This window comes from Narcine bancroftii, chromosome 6, assembly GCF_036971445.1.
Source record: "Narcine bancroftii isolate sNarBan1 chromosome 6, sNarBan1.hap1, whole genome shotgun sequence".
NCBI lineage: Eukaryota > Metazoa > Chordata > Chondrichthyes > Torpediniformes > Narcinidae > Narcine > Narcine bancroftii.
This window is the reverse complement of record NC_091474.1, coordinates 129,236,466-129,259,334: the sequence shown is the minus strand read 5'-3', so window position 1 is coordinate 129,259,334 and position 22,869 is coordinate 129,236,466. Positions and strand designations below refer to the sequence as shown.

General features: G+C 45.6%; 1 protein-coding gene across 5 annotated transcripts in view; it reads left to right on the top strand.

Moving 5' to 3' along the window:
- Positions 1 to 22,869, top strand: part of khdrbs2 (KH domain containing, RNA binding, signal transduction associated 2) — a 513,661-nt gene that overhangs the window by 306,767 nt on the left and 184,025 nt on the right. For all 5 annotated transcript variants that reach the window (XM_069886092.1, XM_069886090.1, XM_069886094.1 and 2 more), the window contains exons 5-6: positions 11,579 to 11,706; positions 12,711 to 12,897. In XM_069886092.1, coding sequence (XP_069742193.1) covers positions 11,579 to 11,706; positions 12,711 to 12,897 — 315 coding nt within the window. The remainder of the gene's footprint in view (positions 1 to 11,578; positions 11,707 to 12,710; positions 12,898 to 22,869) is intronic.

Genomic DNA, 22,869 nt, shown 5'->3' with positions numbered 1-22,869 from the left:
TGGCAACTTTAAAGGGGCCGAATATGGTGGACAGCTTTGAAGACGGAGGACGATGTTGGATGAAGGAATTCATGGATAGGAAATGAAGGCACCAAAGAGTTGACAGGCCAGATATGACCCATGGCCCATCGTGAATCCATCCCCCATGCTCAGAGAAGATATCAGTAATATGCTTCTCCTCTACTGTGGGGCTGACCTGTTTGAGAGCAAGGTACTAAAGCCCCACCTCCTCACTGGTTTGTAGAGCATGAGAGTTCTCTCTGGTTGCCCCCATCAAAAGTTAGCAGAGGGAAAAGAAGACAAACCACATAATGTAGGACAGTGTAGTACAGGAACAGACCCTTTGGCCCACAATATCTGCACTAAATCTCAGTCACTATCCCTCAATTCCTTGCACATTCATGATGTTATCTGGAAGCCTCTTAAATGTTGCTGTTACATCTGCTTCTACCATATCACCTACTGCATAAAAAGATGCCCTGCACATCTCCTTCAAACTCCTCTCCCCACTCATCTTAAATGTAGGCTCTCTGGTATTTGGCATTTTTACCCTGGGGAAAATATCTTATGCCTTTTGTGTCACCTCAGCCTCTGACGCTCTAGAGAAAATAGCCCAAGGCTGGCAAATCTCTCCCCATAGCTCATTCTCTCTAATCCAGTCCAACCTCCTCTGTGCCCTTTCCAAAGCCTCCACATTCTTCTGGTAATGGGGTGACCAGAATTGCACACAACACTCCAAGTGAGACTGGGCTGTGATGTCACTGCGTCTGATTGATGTCATTGCTGTTCCTTCAGACCTTTGTATGAAAAGATCAGGTGTCCACATACCATCTTCACCCATTAGAGCGACCTTGAACTGGCTGCATGGCGTCTTTTGTTTCAATGCCTCATTGGCCTGCTGCCTTCCCCCATCCTTCCCACCTTGGTGCTACACAATAGTGTCGGCCTGGAGTACTGGGGTAAACGCAGCTGGGGTGAAGACCATTATCAACTGCGATAAAGCTGGAGTTGAACTGCTTCCATTTCCAGTGACAGAAGATGGGATTTTGTGTCCTCTATCTGGGAGTTAGCAGTCCTCTAGCTGGCAGTTAGCAGTTGGAAACAACCCTGATTGTTTTATTGTAATACACTCACAATTTAATTGGTGACATGGACCTGTGGGTAACCATGCCAGACTGTCCTGAGAGAGAGGAGAAGGCCATGATCTGAACACAGGCTCCTCCATTTTCTTTCCATTGTCAGCCAAAAGCTGAGTGGTTGGGTAACCTCTTGCATCAGGGATCCACCTACAGGTCCCTGGCTGAGGCTTTTCACGTTGGAGCTTGCTCCTGCCTCCTGAGGTGGATGAAGTAATTGCATCCTCCTGTAATCTGGGTGATGCTCATCCCCAAACTCCCACCTCTTGAAGGAAAGAAAGGGGCATTCACACATAGCTTCTTGCTAAGCTCAAACAGATCACCTAAAAAAGGATGACAATGGTTGTGGACTAGTTTGGGATGTCCAGAGGTTGTGATAGGCTGTATGAATACACTCGACTTCCTTCTTAGGGTGACCCACTTTCATTTGCTCCTGGCCAGACTGTATTAACCCCTCTCATTCTCCCTTGGTTGCCTGAGCTGACTGCCCCATGGAACATGGACCCCTCAGTGACAAATATTGTCCCTACTCCAGCTATTCCCACACTTCCAGCATTCTGTGGAAATGGGCATCAACGATTTACAGCGTGCATCACTGGGGAGTAAATGTTTTCAGGATTGCTTTATTGGTCGTGAGGTGCTTGCTGACATTTGGTCTCTGATGTCTTTTTGCAAATCTAGCATGAGCTGATAGGTCAAACTTTGGTGCAGCAGGGAACCCACCGATTCTGAGTTGACCATCAAACAGCCTTTTACACTCTTCCTATTCTCCCCACTTCCCCCTCCCCCTTCCCCTTCTCAAGATTCTCCTTCTCACCTGCGCATTAGAACATAGAACCTGTTCCATGATGAAAGATCCTCCCTCTCAACGTCGCATGAGAGGGGCAATTTACAGAGACCAATGTAATTGTCTGCATGCCTAGGATGCGGGAGGAAACTGGAGCACCCGCAGAAACCCTCACAAGAAGAATGTGGAAGGTCCTCACAGACAGCGGCAGAGGCCAGGATCAAACCTGGGTAGCGGCTACTGTGAAGTAGCAACTCGGCAAGCTGAACTACCGTGTTGGTCCCATTGTCAACAGGGTAGTAATTGGCCAGCTCAATTGGGCTGTCGGAAAGGTAGTTCAATCATTCAGCTCCACTGACCTATCATCACTTGTTCGCTGCCCGAGTTAGATTCAAGGGGCATCTTTGCAATTATTCAGATTTTTCTTTTCTCTGAACAGAAACACCTTTCCTTTCAAATTAAAATCGATTGCACAATGACTCCCAGACCCTGTGAAGCAACAGCTGGTCAAGCAGCACACAGCAGACAGACGTCTTACAAAAAAATGCACATAAATCTGCCAGCTGACAATTCAATTAGACTCAAGAGCCCAGTGCACTGAGGACTTGTAAAACTGTGGACTAGTTAGTAAAATAAACCGTCAGTCAGTTCAGCACAACATTTCCCACAGATAATGATTTGTGAAATACACTGGTCTAATTTTAAGTCAGAGTGCAAACCTGCAAGGTCGTGTCACTCCTTGGGATGACAATCAATGAGATCAATTCCAACACACAGCACAGGGCACAGGACGCATCTTACATTGTTGTTATGTTCCCATTATGGCACCGTCACAAAGGACACATTTTTATTCCTTCGTCTTAAAAATAATAATAGAAAAATGTTCGAGGCAGCAAGGTGGTCACCAAGAATTTGTAGGGACCAGTTCTGAGGATATATTTGTGAAGTGGAGGGAGAGAGAAGAGAACTAACCCCTCAATGTTTCTCTCCCACTCAAACTGCCCCAACTTTCTCTCTATGTCTCTCCCTCTCCACATTTTTATTCCCCATCTTCCCTCCTCATTCTTCTCTCTCACTTTCCATTTCCTCTATCCTCTCCTCTTTCCTCTCTCAAATTTCCTTTGAAATCATTTCCCCCATGTCTCTCCCTCTTACATCTTCATTTCCCCATCTCTCTTCTCCTTCTGCCCCCTCTTTTCTCTGTTCCCCTACATCTCTGTCTGCCCTTTCCTTTTCTCCCCCTTTGACCACTTTTACTGCATTGACTCTCCCCCATTACTCCCCTCTCCCTTGTTCTCCAGTCTCCTCTCATTCTCTCCCTCTGCATCACACACTTTTCCTCTTCACCCCTTTCTTCTATCTTTTTGGAAAATTTTCATGAAAAAGACAGCCCATTGAATTGAAAGAGTTGGAAAACTTCACCAGAGCATCATAAAATCACGGTTGAAACAATATTTTTGCCTTAAGGCTATAGGATTGTTATAGTCAATGCCACCTGTCAGATCCAGAAGCATCCAGCCCTCCCTCAAGCTGAACTCAGGGTATTAATGGAAGCTATTGCCAAAGGAACTCTGTCTCCATCTGAAATTAGAAAGGTGCTGTCAGCTCCTCGTGAATTGAAATGCCCCCAAAAATTAATCGACACCCAACACCAACATTCAGCCTGCTTCCTACAATCTATTTCCATGTCCTTGTGTTACTGACAGCAGCTGCTTGCTCAAGGTAAATATATAACATGCCTTGAAGTTCCCATTTAAGGAGCCATGGGGAATTTCCTTAACCAATTGCTCAATCCTTTTTCGTTTATTTTATGGCATATGAACATTGCCTGCGTGGTTGGGTTTTTTTTAATATTTATAAATTTTAAACCACAAAATAGTTACCAGAAATTATTTCAAAAAACTATGCATATGGTATATATCATCCCAGCTTGCCAACCCACCCTCCCACCTCCTGTTCCCCCACCCCGAAGAAAGAAAAACCGGAGAAGGCCAAGAAAAGAAAACATTTATACAGTAAAGTCTATTGAAGGTGACCAAGAAGCAAGGTTTTTAGAGAGTCAGTCATACATGCAAACCGACAGTGTGTAAATATGGGCGCCATATTTTCCAAAAAAACATGATATTTATCTTGCAGATTATGCGTATCCTTCTCCAATGGTATACAACTGTGAAGTTCTGCATGCCATTAGCCACTTTCAGGTGTCCACAATACCTGACTGAAAAGCAGCCTATTGTACTTCTATGCGGCTGTCGGGTGGCCACCTGAAAGTGGAGAAGCCGGCCAGGAGGTTTACCTACCCAACCCTTCTCCTGTAGGTATAATATCCTGCTCCGAGAATCCCTTGTTGCACCTGAAAGCAGCTGAGGCAAAGCTACTAGCAGCTTTCAGGTGCCTAGCAGTGGGCAGGCTGTTGACAGCTGGATACCCGCTGACACCCCCGCTGCCGAAACCTACCCTCCCTGCTGCCGAAACCTACCCTCCCCGCTGCTGACACTTACCTTCCCTGCTGTGACACCTACCTTCCCGGCATGGGTCTATGGGGCTGGGGTGGCAGATGGGGGACGACAGGGCTAGGGCGGCAGACGAGGGACAATGGGGCTGGGGTGGCCAGCAAGGGACTATGGGGCTGGGGCGGCAGATGGGGGATGACAGGGCTGGGGCAGCCGGCGGGGAGCTACAGGGCTGGGGTGGCCAGCGGGGGAGTAAGGGGCTTATGCACGCACACAAAATCCAGGTAAATTTAAAAGGTGGGAGCTTTCGATGTCAGGATTCTCAGGGACGGCCGCCCCAGCCCTGTACTCCCCCCCACTCCCCCGGCCGCCCCACCTCTGTACTCCCCCGCCAGCCACCCCAGCCCCATACTCCCACGCCGGCCACCCCAGCCCCATACTCACCCCCCTCCCCTGGCCTCCCCAGCCCTATACACCTCCGCCGGCCACCCTAGCCCCGCAGTCCCGCACCAGGGGCCTTCAGGCAGCGAGGAGGGGACTGTCAGGCAGCGGGGAGGCGAGCTGTCAGACTGCTGCCCCTGCCCAGACTCAGGAGCCAATATTTGCTCTGTGGCCCCTCTCCCCACTTCAGACCTTTCAGATGGCAGAACACCTCCTTCAGTGCTGCCACCTGAACGTCTCTTCACAGATACTTGCAACCTGCTCCGGTGCCGCATTCTCCAGGGGATTCCACCTGAAAGCGGCTATTGTTCCATACTTAAATCTATTTCTGACTTCCATAATATTGCTATATATTTCATAGCAACTGCTAAAGCAATTAACACAAATTCAATTTGATAAATATCAAAATTTAAATTTGGCCTTATAACCTTAATATTACTCAGTAAAAATAACATCGTGTCCTATGAGAATTTAAACAACCCTTTCACCTTAAAACTATGCCCTCTAATGCAGTAGTTCTTAACCTTTTTCTTTCCACTCACATACCACTTTAAATAATCCCTATGCCATAGGAGCTCTGTGATTAGTGAGGGATTGCTTAAGGTGGTATGTGGATGGAAATAAAAGGTTTGAATCCCACTGTTTTAATCGTACCTAATTGACTCGTTAGATGCACAGTTTCATAACTCCAAAGGAAATGGGCCAATGACAATACTTCTCAAGCAAAATATTTCAGTAACAATTGGGTCTAGAGCAGTGGTTCTCATCCATCCCTTCCCGCTCACACACCACATGAAAAAAGTGCTTCTTGGGGCAGGTCTTGTAATTCAATGCTAGTGAGAGCTGGTTGATCAGTCTCCCACTGCAATTCTGGTCGATCGTTCTGCACATGCACGAAAGTTGGTGCATGCGCACTTAATCTTGCAAATTTTGTAGTTCCACAATCTTCTTTGGGAAGCAGGCACCATCTTCTTCGGCTCCCCAAAGAGGTGGTCCCCGCGAGTCCTTTGGCTGCTGAACCCTGCACTGATCTGCTGCTCTGGTCTCCTATCCTGTAAGATCTTCTCCCACCTAGGTGGCGATGCTCGGCCCAGAGCCCGCGAATGTCGTCATCTAGGCTGCCGAGCATGAGCGCCAGCATCTTGGGCACAGCCACTGTGAATCCTCGATGTAAACAAAAGTGCCGTTGAACCTGTTCTACAGGCAGTTCAAACATTCACGAAGCAACTGACAAGGATAATCTGGCAGAAGGACCCCACAAAGGACACACGGCAGCTTGTGGAGGACCTCTTTAATTCTTTCAAACTAGCTTCTACATTCCTGTAAAAAGAGGGTTTGCAGCCCTCTGCATATAACCTTCTCATTGAACTTGAGAGTTATCGTAAAAGTATTCTCAATTAGTGACAGCACAGCTCACCTTTGACTGGCTCAAGCTTTGAAGCCTAGATATTTTTTTCTCCAGGATGAGGGATTAAGGGAGTAGAAAAAGGCTGAACAAATGTCTTATCTAAGGGATGAGCAAACTGCACTGTACATGTGTGGCCTCAGCAACTCCTTGCTCAGTACCCTTCGACAATATTCTTTCATTGTATTGTCTCTGCACCAGAAAATGACTTTTCTCCTCAAAATGGAATCAGTTCATTTCCATCTATGACTGTAAATAGGTTCATATATTAAAGAATAGATAAATGATTGATAATGCAAGGAGCATCCACCAGAAACAGGTCTCAGAAATTATATTTCACATGATTAGGAATCCGTTTAAGAATTTGAGGGAAATATCGCCATGTACAAGATATTACATTTTGATTAATATTTGTGTTGAGATATTAATATTTTATTATTAATACTTCAATTTGTAATATTTTAAAATATTATGAATTAGTGCGCACGGTGTTTTCTTGCTTCCAAGTCTGGTCAGTGGAGCAGGTTCGACTTAGACTCACAGGGACCTGAGTGCAGAGATGGTCCACCCAAGGGAGCGTTGAGGGATTGCTGCAGAGTCACAAGTGAATGGGACATTTAATCTCAAATTATCAGACTCTTGTAAGAGCAGAGATTTTTCCCTGGTGTTCTGACTTTTTATTAACCCTTATTTCTTATTGTTTTTATTTAAATAAACATGAAAATAACTGCAGATGCTGACAATCTGAGATAAAATGAAGTTTAAGGGAGATGGGTGGGTGCCTGGAATGGAGTAGAAGTGGAAGCAAATACAATGATAGTGTTTAAGAGACATGAATGTGAGGGCATGGAGGGATATCAATTTGATGCAGCAGCAAAATTTTAGTTTGATTTGGCCATCTCATTCAGCACAGACACGCGGGGCTGTTCCTTTGTGCACTGGTCCATCTTCCATGCTGGGAAGATTCAGCAGCTTAGCCTATCTCTGTGGAAATAAAATTTGAGGTTCATGCTGCGGGCCAAAGCTAACCTGAAACCTTCAAAGAATCGTCTTCCTGAAATGTGAACTGTTTCTCTTTCCCCAAATGCTGCCTGACCTGTTGAGCATTTCCAGCATTGTCTTTCAGTTAAAGAAAAATATCGACGTTTCTGAACTGCTTCACTTTGCCATTTGGAGGCTAAGGCTTTGCACAAATTGGCTGTTGAAATGTTTGCATAAATCATGGGAAGTAAGCAACATTTAAATGCATTCTTCTTGAGTGTGTTAGCTGGGGAGCTGTCTCGTGTATAGTTCAGAAACCAGAGAAGTTTGGAGCTGCGCAGGACAGATTGCCTCTGTCAAATGACAGTAAAATCCCTGGCATCTAGAATTCAAGCAACCTGCAATAGAAAATCAAGGAAGTAAATAAATATTAAGATAAATAAAAAATTCACAAACCCTTGGTGAAAGTGGTGGGAGCAAACTAATCAGGTAATTCCTTAACTTAATGGCTGAGCAAAGTGAGCTTTGCGTAATTAAGAAAAACAATACAGATTTTTCATTCAAATTACATTTTGCAGTGTCTTTAATTCTTTATTCAATTAATAAACAATTCTAATTAATTCATTCATTTTAATTATTGCCTATTCTTAATGCAGCTATATTAGTTAGGCATTCTAAGAGTGAGTCTCAAGCAACCAGAAAATTCACATATCCGGCTTCCACAATCCCAATGGGTGCCAGATACCTGGGATTTTACTGTAAAAGGCAAGTTGCTGTTCCCATCTACCCATTGAATAAAATACATCACAAAACAAAAATATTTTGATTGCTGACAATCTTAAATGAAAATAGAAAATTCTGTGGATACTCAGCAGGTCAGATAGCAGCTGTGGAGAGAGAAATAAGATCAACATTCCAGATCACATTACCAGTAGCATTGACTTTGTTGAGAAACACAAGATGGCAGATGCTGGAATCTTGAGCAAACAATTGCTGGAGGATCTCAGTGGATCAGACAGCATCCATGAGTGAAAATGGTCAGTCAATGTTTCAGGGTGGGACCCTTTATCGAGGCACATTAGCTTTGTTCCTCTCTCCATCAGGGGTTCCTGTCTTTATTTCAGAGAAAATAAGCAAGTTTAGCGGTAATTGTGAGCAGACCTTGGACCAAACTAAATGATGCAAGTTGCAGCCACTCAGAAGTTAAATCCAGATAGATGGGTTTGTTGTAATCGATGTTAAACACAGTAGTCACCTATTGTGCTTTGTGTTTATCCCTGGGCCTCTGTGATTTCCAGGATATCTATAGTTGGTCCGCCACTAATCTGTCAGTCTTTGGCTAATATTTCCACCCAGTTACTTCAATTAGCTTCCTTTCAATCTTGCTCCGCTTTGGTATTTTTCAGCTCTTTTGGACATCCTTTCATTAAACTTTCAGTGAACGTCATTTTTGTTAGGAAGGTTTTCCTCACACAGGAGATAAGCAGATGTATGTAAGATGGATAGATTGGGGGCGGGGGGATCCACCCCATTAAAAGGAGAATGAACAAACTCCACACACACACACACACAGAGCACTGGAGCCGCCCCAGGACAGCCCTTGAATTAGACAGTGCTCGGATGCTTATTCTTCCTGTTTCCATGTATATTACAACACCTGACAGGATCAATTGGTGATCTCCTACTCTGGAACTGTGTGCCAGTTACCCCTGCCTGATTATAATTGGTGACTATATTCTCTCTCACTCACCTATGCCTCAGATAAGATGATTGGGCCTCAAAATCCCCAGGGATCCCTCTTGATAAAGGTTAATTGGACCTTGTATACAACAAAAGATGCTATCTGCATATGAGTTGTTATAGCCTGTCGAATCTATTGGGAAAATCTGGGTTAGTGCATATTTAGTGAACCTATGTGTCAAGTCAGGTTATCAGGTTGGAGTACAGTTAAAGGCTAAAGTCCTAGATCTTGGGGTCTCGGGGATCCTACAACTTCTTCTATGATGGGGCCAGTGAAAGTTGAGATCAAGCCTTTTCCTGCGAGGATTCATCAGGAAAATCATGACAGAAATTCCTTGCCTACCTCCTCTCTCCACTGATCTGCTCAGGGATTGTCTCCAACCTCCCCTTGAAAGGGTATTTGGGAACTTGCAATGAAGGTTGGGATCCAACGATTTTAACCCAGCTTAGTCCTTACTTGGAAGGATTCAGTACATGTCTTTACCTTTTCTGTATTATCAGTTCAATCCATTCTCTCACTATGAGGCAATGCCAGCTCTACGAATGCACCGTAATGCCCCTACACTTTTGGCTTTCACCTCTCAGCTTGTTTGATTGTTATTTCAAAATATTTCATTCTTTCTACACAGTAATTGGCTCCAGTAGGACACATCCTTGGAGAGGTGTTTGTTATAGTTTTTTGCTAATCTGTCTTCATTATTTGAATAACATAATGGAATGCTTTACGCTTCCTCACTTCATGTGTTCACTTGACCTGGCAGACAGTTGAAGTTCAAGTTCATTGTCACATGCATCAAATACGCAGTGGTAGAGGTTGTTTTTTTACGTCTGGAATAAGATAAGATCCTCCTGATTACAGATCGCTTTTTTCTTCCACAAACCCGGCTGTCCTCAATGAAAATCTTTAAGGCAATAACCCGTTTAGCAGGCTAATTCATTAATTCACTTCACAGACAGGAAATAACCAGCAGGCGCTGATTTAATATTTGCCAACAAGAGATGGGTAAAGATTTTTTTCCCTGAAGCATAGTGTATTGTGATCTCAACTGCTGAAAGGGCCGCGGAGGCAGATTCAAAGGGGAATAAGGTAATTACCTGAGGGGCTGGTAATTACCTTATTCCCCTGGGGAAAAGGCAAGGGAGAGCAAATGAATGCATTGTTGTTTCAAAGAACCTCCTTCAGTGCTGTAAGACTAAATCAAGACTCATGCATCATACACCTCCTTGCTAACCATAGATCATTCACTAATTTTAAACATATCCAAGCTAGCATTGTACATTACAACTCCTTATTTGGTTACATTATTTTTTTGAAGCCTCTGTCAAATGTCATTTGCTTCTCAGATCCTGTTATTTGAAGCAACTAATGGTTCCTACAGTCTATTTCAGTCTGTATTTTGGGATCTGACAGTATAATAACATTAATATAATACGAGTCTAGTTGGACAACTTCATCCATGAACATGAGGTTTTGGGAGCAAATAGTTTACAATTTGGGGTCCTTTCTGAAGTAAAGAATAATGAGAGATTATTGTCATATACATAAATACAATGTACAGATGCAGCAAAATTCTTCCTGCAACCACACAGCTGTGTAAGATACACCAACTAAAATAGAATCATAAAATTACCACAATATGTTAAGACAGAAAAAGAGATTCTGTACATACACATGTAATTGTCAAATTGTTGGGACCACCTTTTTGGGCCAAACAAAGGGAAGGGGGTCAACTTACGCAGGTCATACTTTTGACCTCAGTATGTACCTGTGTGTCATTCAAGGCTTCGGGAGCTTGGATGGCTACGAGCAGATGGTCAGTCCATGTTCAGGGCGTCAGGTGCTCAGATGGGTGGGCGGCTAGGGCCTCAATGCGGGTAGCCAAGGTGAGGATCCATGGTCGGGAGCTCTGATGGGTGGACACTCGGGGCATTGGGAGATTGGATGGGCGGGCGGCCAGGGCGAGGATCCGTGGCCAAGGCTTCGTGATCGTGGATGAGCAGGCAGTCGGGGCGTCAGGAACTCAGCAGCTGGGGCGAGGATCCGCGGTCGGGAACTTGGATGGGGGGGAGGGCGTTGACCAGAGCACTGGCCGCTCAGATTGGCAGGCAGTCGGAACCAAAAATAAGTGGGGGAGGGGGTTGCGGTCAACTTTTACACAGATCATACAAAAACACCCAATTTTTGGGCCAGAAAGGTGGGGCAGGGGGGGTTTAACTATTAAACAGATTCAAAGATTACATGGTGATCAATATTAAAGGATAGAGAAATATTTACAACTGGTATATAGGTGGTAAATAAAGGAATACATAGTTCTGTGGATAAAGAAAGGTTGAGAACCGCTGGTCACTGGACCAAATGGTCATATTTTTAGTGCATTGTGAACAGGAAGCTTGTTTATAAAGATGCACTAGCCTCGGTCTTTAAACATATGGAGACAGCCTTTGTTATTTAGTGTTATTGCTGAAGGTTATGTTAGTTGAAACGTGAGAAGGAAAATATTCCATAGGGAAGGGCTGTAAACAACAATCCTCTGAGGTATCTGAACCAAATGCCATCTCTTGCTGAAATTCCACTTTCAGGAAACAAGATGACCAGTTGAGGAGAACAAGTTCAAGTTATTATTTCTCTTTGCAGGATTATAATGACGAAATCCGTCAGGAACAATTGAGAGAACTCTCATATCTAAATGATTCTGAGGATTCGAGTCGAGGTCGGGGAACCCGTGGACGAGGGCTCCGAGCTCCCCTCACACCGACGGTGAGGTAAGTGCGCCAGATTAACTTCTCCCTTGCAGAACCAGGGATGACTGATCTCCACTCTGAGGCCAGACTCCAATGGTGTCTCAAGAGGGGTGGGGGAGTTTCGTATCTTCCGCTGAACACACAGCACCCATGTGTGGTCCCGATACACAGAGCCAAAGGCTTCAATGCCATCCTAAGCTTTCCATCTCCTCTTTGAGCCATCGTGGGCCAGAGATTCCCAGGAGTCAGTAAGAATGTTGCATTTTTTTTGAAGGCGGTTTTGAGCACAACCTAGAGAAAGCAAAATAACCAGTTAGTCTTATAGCAGGAAGTACCACTGGTATTTTACAGAAAGGGCAAATTCTCCCCTTTAAATTATATGTGTGTTGCACATCTAGAGGTGGTCGACTCTTATATCTGCACCATTGTTACTTATGAGCATTTTTAACGTTAATTTAACGTGAACTTCTGTGTTCATTTTAGTACTTCTTGTGAATGTAATAGTAGTGAATGTAATTGTGGATGAAAAAATCTCTGCCATTGCATTCTTAGAAGAAAATTGTGCAGATGCTGGAAATCTGAAATAAATAGAATAAAAAATGTTGGAAATGCTCAGTGGGTCACGTGACATGTGAATGGAGAACCAGGGTTTCAATGTTCAGGTCCTTTCAGTTTCTTTTCAACGGGCACTGCATGACATGGTGATCATTTCCAATACTTTATTTCTATGATGGGAATTTCAGAAGTGACCACAACGCAGATCAGTGCTGAACTCCTATCTGGTCCTCTGCCATGTTCCAGGGCAGGGTTGCTTGGTCTAGTCTCCACTCCCTCGAGCACGGGACTGCCCTTGGACTGGTTTGCATCGAGCAGCACTCCTCCTCCCCCCCCACACTTAGATGGCAGCTAATCATGAAACTTGCCAGACAGCTGGCATCAGGCGGTTAAGGCCAGAACCTTGGCATTGGTGCATGCATCCTTCCTCACCCCTCCCAAAAAGGTAAACTCTCTCCATGTTCCTTCAGGGGACGTGCCAGCGCGCTCCTTCCCGGGCGAGGAGTTCCGGTTCTGAGAAAAACAGCGGTCAACCGAGGGGCTCCCCTTCCTCTCCACGCAGGCAGGAGTAACACAGTGCCTCGGGCAAGGGGAGGCCATGTGGCTGCAAGCTATCGGCCTCCACCTCCGCCAGAAGAGGATACCTACGATGAGTATGTGAGTAATCTGCACCGGGACATTGGGTTATCGAAAACAAACAAGTCAGAGGCCCCACTCAGCTTCTAATTGAAGTCTTTCAGCACAGCCTGAAATCCACCATTGGGCCAGTCTGCCCAAGGGTCAGTGTGCCACCGTCATTAATTCAGTGTGCTTGGCCTGGGATGTCAGCCTGGGTTCTAACAGCTAACCATGCCTCTGAACCACTCTCGGAACAAGCATAACTGAGTGGCAGGAACGTGCACATGTATGAACACCACAAGCATTACATGCATGAACTGTTGTGATGTGTACACAAGTGATAAGGACAGGATTCTCCCTCTTTGGTCTGTTAACACACGAGGTCTGTTGCATGTAAACACCTCTGCTTTATGAAACTCAAACACATTTGCATACGATCCCCTTAGAAAGTCATCTCTGGGTGCAAGCTCAGAATGCCCGCAGAGTCATTTGCAAACCATCTTGTCCATGTTGACCAAGTTGGCCACCCAAGCTAGTCTTGTTTGCCTACGTTCAGCCGAAGCCCTTTCTATCTACGTTCATGTCCAAATACCTGTTAAACGTGTGATCGGAAGACGCATTTACAGGTGTAATCCAGCAAAGGTCAGGACTCTCTCTGCTGGCAGGCCCATGAATCAAAAGTTACACTTTGCTACATGACCCCGGGTGCTGTTGTGATTTCTGTGACAAGGTAAAGGATGAGTTGGCATGGAAACGTCCTGGTGCACTGAAAAAAAAAGAGCAAAAACGAGAAGAGAAATGATCTTCCCCATCAGGTCAGTCCAACGTTAGTCCGTGCCTTAGCTCTCTAACACAGTAATTACTTCATTTGTAAATTCTCAACCTAAGTGTTGAAGCTTTTTACAGGAGACTTCATATGTTAATGTGCAAAATTTGAACAGACCACAGGGATTTTCTCTATAACTTCACTGACTCATTGGGGTCTCAATTCACAAAGCTAAATTTTGCACTGAGAAATAAACGTCATTTTTCACCCACAGGAATATTCGCAAATAAAAAATTCATAAAGCATTTCACCCAGCCTTTTATGCTTCCCAGAATGATTACCAGGAACAGAAATCATAAATTCAGTGAAGACTTTCTGCTGTGTTGTTTGAATTTATGTTTATTTGTCACATTATACCTGAAACAGTGGGGAGGGTTCTTCTGCAAGCAGTCCAACGTGTTAGCTCCAACATCTCATCCAGCCGTATAAACTAGAAGAGCACAATTTACAGAGAATTGTGGTATAATATAAAAGAAAGATCACTTAGTGCCAAGCAAGGGCAGCTTGCGAAGTCCATTCAGGAGGATGATGGCTGAGGGAAAGAAACTGCCTTTATGCTTGTTGGTGAGGGCTTTCAAACTCTTCACACTCCTCCCTGATTGCAGGAAGGAGAAGAGAGGGTGTCCTGAGGTGCGATGGGTCTTTTAGTGTGCTGGCTGCCATTCCTTGGCAGTAGACTTCTTTCGTCTTTTTAGAAAGAGATGTGGGAGTGCTTTCTTGACCGTAGAATCAATGTGCTTGTCCCAAATCAGGTCACTGGAGATATTTATTCCTAAGAACATGAAGCTATCAACTCTTTCACTTCACCACCTTTCATGTCCAGCTCAGCGAAAAGTCCTTGTACTGCAAATGTGGTCTCATCCACACGCCTTGTACAACTCATCATGAGGTCCCAGCAGTTGTACTCGGTACCCCACCCAGTGTAGCTGGGCCTGCAAAAGTCTTCATTCGTCACCCTGTCCACGTGAGTTGCCAATTTCAGGGAATTCTGCAGTTTCAAGAGACCTTCATTTCCTGGCCACATTGATCATCTTGAAGTAAGACACACCATGGTCAGAGTTTGTTGTGCAGTGCAGTGGCACAGATAGTTGAACTGCTGCCTCAATGCTCCAGTGACCTGGGTTGTACAAACCTAATCTCTTGTCAATAAAGTGTTTCTGTGTCATAAACAAGTGTAACATATAACTTTTCCAGCCCTTCACATATAAATTGGCTGATCAACATATTTACGCTGCCTTGTTAATATACAAACACCCTTGGCTCATTAACTTATAAATTCCTCTGGCACATTAACATGTAAACTGGCTCATTAATGTAGACCCTGGTACATTCATTCCTTTGTCTCTGCAGCTGCACCATATGGCTGGAAACTGATCAACCCAGAGCAATCTCTTCCATACAAAGCACATGACCTAAATGCCGCTTGCTTCCAGGAACTGAGTGAGAAGGGCTCCCAGATAGGATAGGAGAGGTAGCATGGGGCTGACCAGTAGCACAATGCTGGCCACCTGCTGAGGGCAGCAGGATGGGGGTGGGGAGGAGATGGAGAGACAGCAGGTGGAGCTGCCACACAGCTCCCACGACCCAGGTTCAATGCATACCTCGACTCCTATCTATGTGTTGTCTCCCTGTGACCACACGAGTACCTCTGTGTTCTCTCATCATGATTTCAGAATTTAGTGTCATTGTAATAAAACAAGATCATATTAAATGAAATTGCTTTTGCCTGCTGTAAGGCAGACAGATTCGCCATCGGCCACATCCCTAACACTGGCATTAATTGTCACCTCTGAGATCCTGCAATTGAAAGAATTCCTTTCTTAACTGTTTAGATCCAAGATTCTGAAGAGTTAGGAGGATTATTCCCTGGGCTTGGGAACGAAAGGGTTACAAAGATAGTAAGCAGGACAGAGGGATCCTTGGGATTTGACTCAACCATACAGACTTTTTTCCTCAGGCCTCGCATTGGCTGGTGGGAAGACAGGGAAGTGGCGGGGGTGGGGTGGGGGGAGGTCAGCTGGGGTCCCATGTAGAGCTGGCTCATGGGGTTGACTAGATGTTGGCGGAGCATGATGGGGTGAATGGGCCAGTAGTTTCTGGTGATCAGCAGTAAGCATGCACAGAATCTGGCCTTTTCAGTGCCAGCACTCGGGACCAGGATTCAAATCCTGCGCTGTCTGAAAGGAGTTTGTATGTTCTCCTTTTGTCTGCATGGGTTTTCCCTGCGGGCTCCAGTTTCCTCCCACTGTTAAAATGTATCAGGGCTGTAGATCAATTGGGTGTAAATTGGGCGGCACAGACTCGTGGGCCAAAATGGCCTGTTACCATGCTGTAGGTCTAAATTAATTACAAAAGGGAGAGAAATTAGGGACGTGATTCTCCCAACCAGGCTCTTTTGCCCCTTTCCTTCCCCTCTCCAGAGAGATAAACCAAGCGGATTCAGCAGAATCATAAACTGTCATGTAACCATTTAATTGAAGAAATCTCACTGATTTAGTAATATAAAGGGAATCAAGCGATACTGGGTTAGTACAAGGAAATGGGATGAAGGAAAAACACCAGCCATGATCCATTTGATCAGTGGGCAGTTAAACAAGAACATCTGCAGATGCTGGAGTCAAGTGCTGTACATAAACATGCTGGAGAAACTCAGCAGGTCAAGCAGCATCCATAGGAAGTAAAGGGTAACTAACATTTTGAGCCTGGGCCCTTCAATAATGTACAGTAAAACCCATGATATATGGCACTTAGATGCCAGATAAGCAATTTTTCCAGTTACTTAAGACTCACAATGCCTAACAAATACACCAGCATTTACAATGATCAGTTTAAAAGATAAAATACATTGCAAAATGTACAGTAATTTGAAAAAAAAGATCAGTACCGTAGTCCTTAATTACGTAAAGTTCACTTTAATCAGGTAATTACTGTAACTTACTAAATTTAAATTAGAACGCCGATTGCTGGCGCTGTAACAGCCTTGCGCTAACCACTACACTAACCGTGCCAGCATCATAATCAACATCCCCCTCCCCCAGGTTTACAGATAAACCCTTACTAATAAACAATAATATACTAATAAAGATAAAAACTCGTACTAAGCAGGGATAAGGAGACACTTTAACAGAGTCACCCCAACACCTCGCAGCATCAACCAGCTCTTCCTCCTGGGCGAAACCATTCTAATCAAACACAACTTCCATCAAACTTTATTCAAACAGCTATTTTGAGCAAAGCACGACTAAGATTCTCTGAGGGCTGAATATTTGCTCCCATCATCCCTTTCTTTATGTTTACTTATTTTGGCTTTTATTATTAATTTTCTCAATTTTTTTTTTGCTTGAGGTTGCCTGTTGCAGAAATTTTGGAGAGCAGGGGTTTTCTTTCTTTGGCTTGGCTTCGCGGACGATGATTTATGGAGGGGGTAAATGTCCACTTCAGCTGCAGGCTCGTTTGTGGCTGACAAGTCCGATGCGGGACAGGCAGACACGGTTGCAGCGATTGCAGGGGAAAATTGGTTGGTTGGGGTTGGGTGTTGGGTTTTTCCTCCTTTGCCTTTTGTCAGTGAGGTGGGCTCTGCGGTCTTCTTCAAAGGAGGTTGCTGCCCGCCAAACTGTGAGGCGCCAAGATGCACGGTTTGAGGCGATATCAGCCCATTGGCGGTGGTCAATGTGGCAGGCACCAAGAGATTTCTTTAGGCAGTCCTTGTACCTTTTCTTTGGTGCACCTCTGTCACGGTGGCCAGTGGAGAGCTCGCCATATAACACGATCTTGGGAAGGCGATGGTCCTCCATTCTGGAGACGTGACCCACCCAGCGCAGCTGGATCTTCAGCAGCGTGGACTCGATGCTGTTGACCTCTGCCATTTCGAGTACTTCGACGTTAGGGATGAAAGCGCTCCAATGAATGTTGAGGATGGAGTGGAGACAACGCTGGTGGAAGCGTTCTAGGAGCCATAGGTGATGCCGGTAGAGGACCCATGATTCGGAGCCGAACAGGAGTGTGGGTATGACAACGGCTCTGTATACGCTTATCTTTGTGAGGTTTTTCAGTTGGTTGTTTTTCCAGACTCTTGTGTAGTCTTCCAAAGGCGCTATTTGCCTTGGCGAGTCTGTTGTCTATCTCATTGTCGATCCTTGCATCTGATGAAATGGTGCAGCCGAGATAGGTAAACTGGTTGACCGTTTTGAGTTTTGTGTGCCCGATGGAGATGTGGGGGGGCTGGTAGTCATGGTGGGGAGCTGGCTGATGGAGGACCTCAGTTTTCTTCAGGCTGACTTCCAGGCCAAACATTTTGGCAGTTTCCGCAAAACAGGACGTCAAGCGCTGAAGAGCTGGCTCTGAATGGGCAACTAAAGCGGCATCGTCTGCAAAGAGTAGTTCACGGACAAGTTTCTCTTGTGTCTTGGTGTGAGCTTGCAGGCGCCTCAGATTGAAGAGACTGCCATCCGTGCGGTACCGGATGTAAACAGCGTCTTCATTGTTGAGGTCTTTCATGGCTTGGTTCAGCATCATGCTGAAGAAGATTGAAAAGAGGGTTGGTGCGAGAACACAGCCTTGCTTCACGCCATTGTTAATGGAGAAGGGTTCAGAGAGCACATTGCTGTATCTGACCCGACCTTGTTGGTTTTCGTGCAGTTGGATAATCATGTTGAGGAACTTTGGGGGACATCCGATGCGCTCTAGTATTTGCCAAAGCCCTTTCCTGCTCACGGTGTCGAATGCTTTGGTGAGGTCAACTAAGGTGATGTAGAGTCCTTTGTTTTGTTCTCTGCACTTTTCTTGGAGCTGTCTGAGGGCAAAGACCATGTCAGTAGTTCCTCTGTTTGCGCGAAAGCCGCACTGTGATTCTGGGAGAATATTCTCGGCGACACTAGGTATTATTCTATTTAGGAGAATGGAGAGCAGCGTGATTCCCCTGTAGTTTGAGCAGTCTGATTTCTCGCCTTTGTTTTTGTACAGGGTGATGATGGTGGCATCACGAAGGTCCTGAGGCAGTTTTCCTTGGTCCCAACAAAGCTTGAAAAACTCATGCAGTTTGGCATGCAGAGTTTTGCCGCCAGCCTTCCAGACCTCTGGGGGGGATTCCATCCATACCTGCTGCTTTGCCACTTTTCAGTTGTTCGATTGCCTTATATGTCTCATCCTGGGTGAGTACCTCATCCAGCTCTAGCCTTAGGGGCTGTTGAGGGAGCTGGAGCAGGGCGGAATCTTGGACTGAGCGGTTGGCACTGAAAAGAGATTGGAAGTGTTCTGACCATCGGTTGAGGATGTAGATCTTGTCGCTGAGGAGGACTTTGCCGTCTGAGCTGCGCAGCGGGCTTTGGACTTGGGGTGAGGGGCCGTACACAGCCTTTAGAGCCTCGTAGAAACCCCTGAAGTCGCCAATGTCCGCGCTGAGCTGGGTTCGTTTGGTGAACTGTAGAACAAAATGCCCAGGTCTAAAATGTTGATTACTCCAGATGCTGCCTGTCCTACTGAGTTTCTCCAGTACCTTTGTGTGCTGATCGCAGAGCACGTGTGAGGGCCCACTCCAGTTTCCAGTTCTTACATTCTTCTCCACATGTTCAACCACTAGGTGGGCAGATAGGTGTTGTTTTCACCTACTGGTGACATACAGAGCCAGGAGTTGTGGTGGGGATGAAAGGTATGTGTTGTAATTACTGGGATGTCAGTGGTAGAACTTGAAGCAGTCGATCTTCATCGAATAATCTCACTGTGGAGACAGGGTAGAGGTTTGATGAATTGGAAAGCGAGGTAATCTGGTTTTCAGTTGCTGAAGTATCACTTACCATGATGGAACTTGCGTTTCAGATCAACTTGCCAAAGGGACAAACACTTTTCAGTGCAGCTAATAATTAGATTCAACTCTCCAGCGTGTCGATCAGACTCCAGTTCCCAGAGCAGCACCTGCAAGGTGAGGGCAGTGCTGGAGATCTGGCTCCCATTTCCCATTGCACGCACTGAACTGGGGGAGAGGAGGAGTGTTTCATGGGCGGGGATTCCTCTCCAGGGAATGGGCACAGCTGCCACTTACTGCCCACCCCCCCCGATGAAAGAATCAAAGGAGCACATGGAATGGGAGGAAGCCTTTCTGCTCCTTAAACATGCTCCTTCATCAGCTCTCTACACACCGGAACAGGCCCTTTGGCCCAGGTACACTGTGCTGTACATGATGTCCAAATCATACTCAAAGTCTGTTGCTTACACCTGATAAATATCCCTCTATCCTCTTCACATTCAGATTTGTTGTCAGAGTACAGACATAGCATCATATACAACCCTGAGATTCCTTTATCCTGTGGGAATTACCACTGATTGGTAGTGCAAAAAATAAACTGTGCACAGCGTAAACTGATAAAGAATGTAAACAAACTGACTGTGCAATACAGGGAGAACAAGAAGAAAATTGATAAAGTGCACAAGTAAGAGTCCTTAAATGAGTCTCTGATTGAGTTTGTCATTGAGGAATCTGATGGTGGAGGAGTCTGTCATTTGTCTGTCTAGAACCTGCTTGCACACTACCCCTGGCAGACCGTTCCAGGCTCCCACCATGCTCTGTAAAATATTTACCTTGCACATCTCCCTCCCCATCAATGTAAGCATGCATCCTCCAGTGTATGACACTTTTAGCCAAGGGAAAAGATTCTGCCTGTCGGTTGATAAGCTAAAGAAATTGATCAGCCTATGTAGTTTGAGGTCATTTCAGAATGTGATCCAGTGGTGATCGATGGTGCAGCTCTAAGAGAGCTGCTGTGGCCATGGGGAGTGAGCTTTTGAGACTGGTGTAGCCCTGGGGAATGAGCCTTTGAGAGCTGATGTGGCCCTGGAGTGCGTGCCTTTGGAAGACAGCGTGAGCCTGGACAGTGCGCCTTTGAAATTGATATGACTCTGGGCGGGGTGTCTTCGGAAGTTAGTGTGGCCCTGGAGAGTGTGCCTTCGAGTGTGGTGTGGCTCTGGGGAACATGTGTTTGGGAGCTGGTGCCAGAAGTATCAGAAGATGCTTATGGTGGGTTAATTGGCCAAGGTAAATGGCTTCATGTGTGATGCTGATTGGCCAAATTGAGAAGGGGGGTTGTTGATGTGAATATGGGATTAGAATTGATGGTCAGTATAGATATAATGGGCTCCATGAAAGAGGAAATCTCCCAATTAGAAAAATGTTCCCAACTGATACTTCACCTTCACATCAACCCTGTGTTGGTTTTGAACTGTCAGTTTTTTAAACTTGTACAATAGAGATATTCAAAATACTCTTAGACAGGCACATGGAGCCAAGAAAAATAAAGGGAATGGATGTGAGGGAGGGAAGGTGACATTTGTTATGGGGCAGGTTTACATAGATCGCCACAACATTGTATGCTGAAGGGCTTGCACTGTGCTGTAATCTTCTGTGTTCCATGAAATGCAAGTATATAAAATTATGTGGTATCTGGATAGAGTGGACAGTGACAGGCCATTTCCATTGGTGGGGGAGGGGGGTCACAGAGAGAAACTAAAGAGCACAAGGATGATGACATGAGGAGAATCACGCAGCCTGGGGTCGGAATCTACAGTTCGGGGCCTGCTGAGGTGGTGGAGGGAGGTCACATTGTGGGCTTGGAGGAGAGGATTGGATAAATACTGTAAGCGGAAACGTTTGCAAGGTACAAAAAAGAGGGCTGGGGACAAAGTGTGAAGTTGCTTCGGTGGAGAGCTGGGGTCGACATGAAAGCCAAATGGCCTCCTTCCCTGCTGGATCCATTCTATGATTCCACAGCATGAATGCCATTACCAAGCTGGTGTCACCGACATACGCCACAGGCTGTACACTGTGGATTGTACCCCATAAGCTGTACACCGTGGGCTGTGCACTGTGGGCGGTATGCCACAAACTCTGTGCCGCGAGCTTTACACCGTGGGCTGAGGGCTGTATGCTATGCTGTGGGCTGTACATTGTGGCTGTACGCCATGGGCTGTATGCTATGGGCTATACACTGTCAGCTGTATCGTGTTGGCTGTGTACCATGGGCTATACACTGGAAATTCTACTCCATGTACTGTACACTGTGGGCTGTACGCCATGGGCTGTGTGTTGTGGGCTTTTTACCATCAACTGTATGCCGTCGGCTGTGTGCCATGGGCTTTGCGTTCGCTGTACAACATGGGTTGTATGCCACGGTCTGTGCTGCAGCCCAAGCCCCACAAAAAGGATATTCAGGATTCAGAACCATCTCCTCATTTTGTCATGGTACTGCTAGAACAAAGCTATCATCATGGTCTCAGCAGAAGCAAGCTGGATAAACATTGCTGGAGGTTAAATTCAGCAAGAGTGCCCCATGGCAGCACCTGCAGATGGCACAGGAGCAAAGCAAACACAGGACAGTATAAATGATGTTTACTCTCTGCACTAAGCAATAAAAGGGACAGAGTAACCTACGTGACCACACGCACAAAAAAAGAAGCATTGCAAATTATATTTTGTGCTATTTAGCATTTTTAAAGCACCTTAGAGACATCCACAAAGGAGTAAATTCAATGATGTTTGGCCAGGAGTAATGAGATGTGACATAAAGTATACCATTAAATCAGTTGTCGGAGCAAACATGCAAATTCTGTTCTAAGGACAGAGTGAATGGGTCGTTGTAATGTGTGATGAGTTGTAAACAGGGAATAAACAATCAGTTCCCCTGCTGGGCATGGAATGAACTGTCCGTGTTGCCTCCTTGTGACTCCTCTTGCTAGTCATGCTGTCTAATCTATTGGTACCTGCAGGTTATTGCCTTTGGATGGGGCATTACAGAGTTTACTTCATGGATTAACACCACCCCCCCCCCCCCCCCCACCCGGGTAATTATGTCCTGTTTTTGCAATTATAACAACTACTGCAGCACACAGCTGCTGGAGTAATCGTTGTGTCTCAGTTTGTGTTCCAGTCTATAAATTATGGCACAAAATATAGTTGAGCATGTTAATTTTAAATGACAAAGAAAGCTATGGGAACTGCAGGGGAAAGTTGGTTGTCATCATGTCTTTGGTACAACATCCATCAGCCCAGGTCAGTTTGGCCAGAAGTATAAGGAGGATTGCCAGGTCCTACGTGCATTGGGGTGGTGCAGTGACGCAGCTGGTAGAGCCACTGCCTCACTGTGCCAGGCACCTGGGATCAATCCTGACCTCCAGCCCTCTGCGTTTGTACTCCCCGC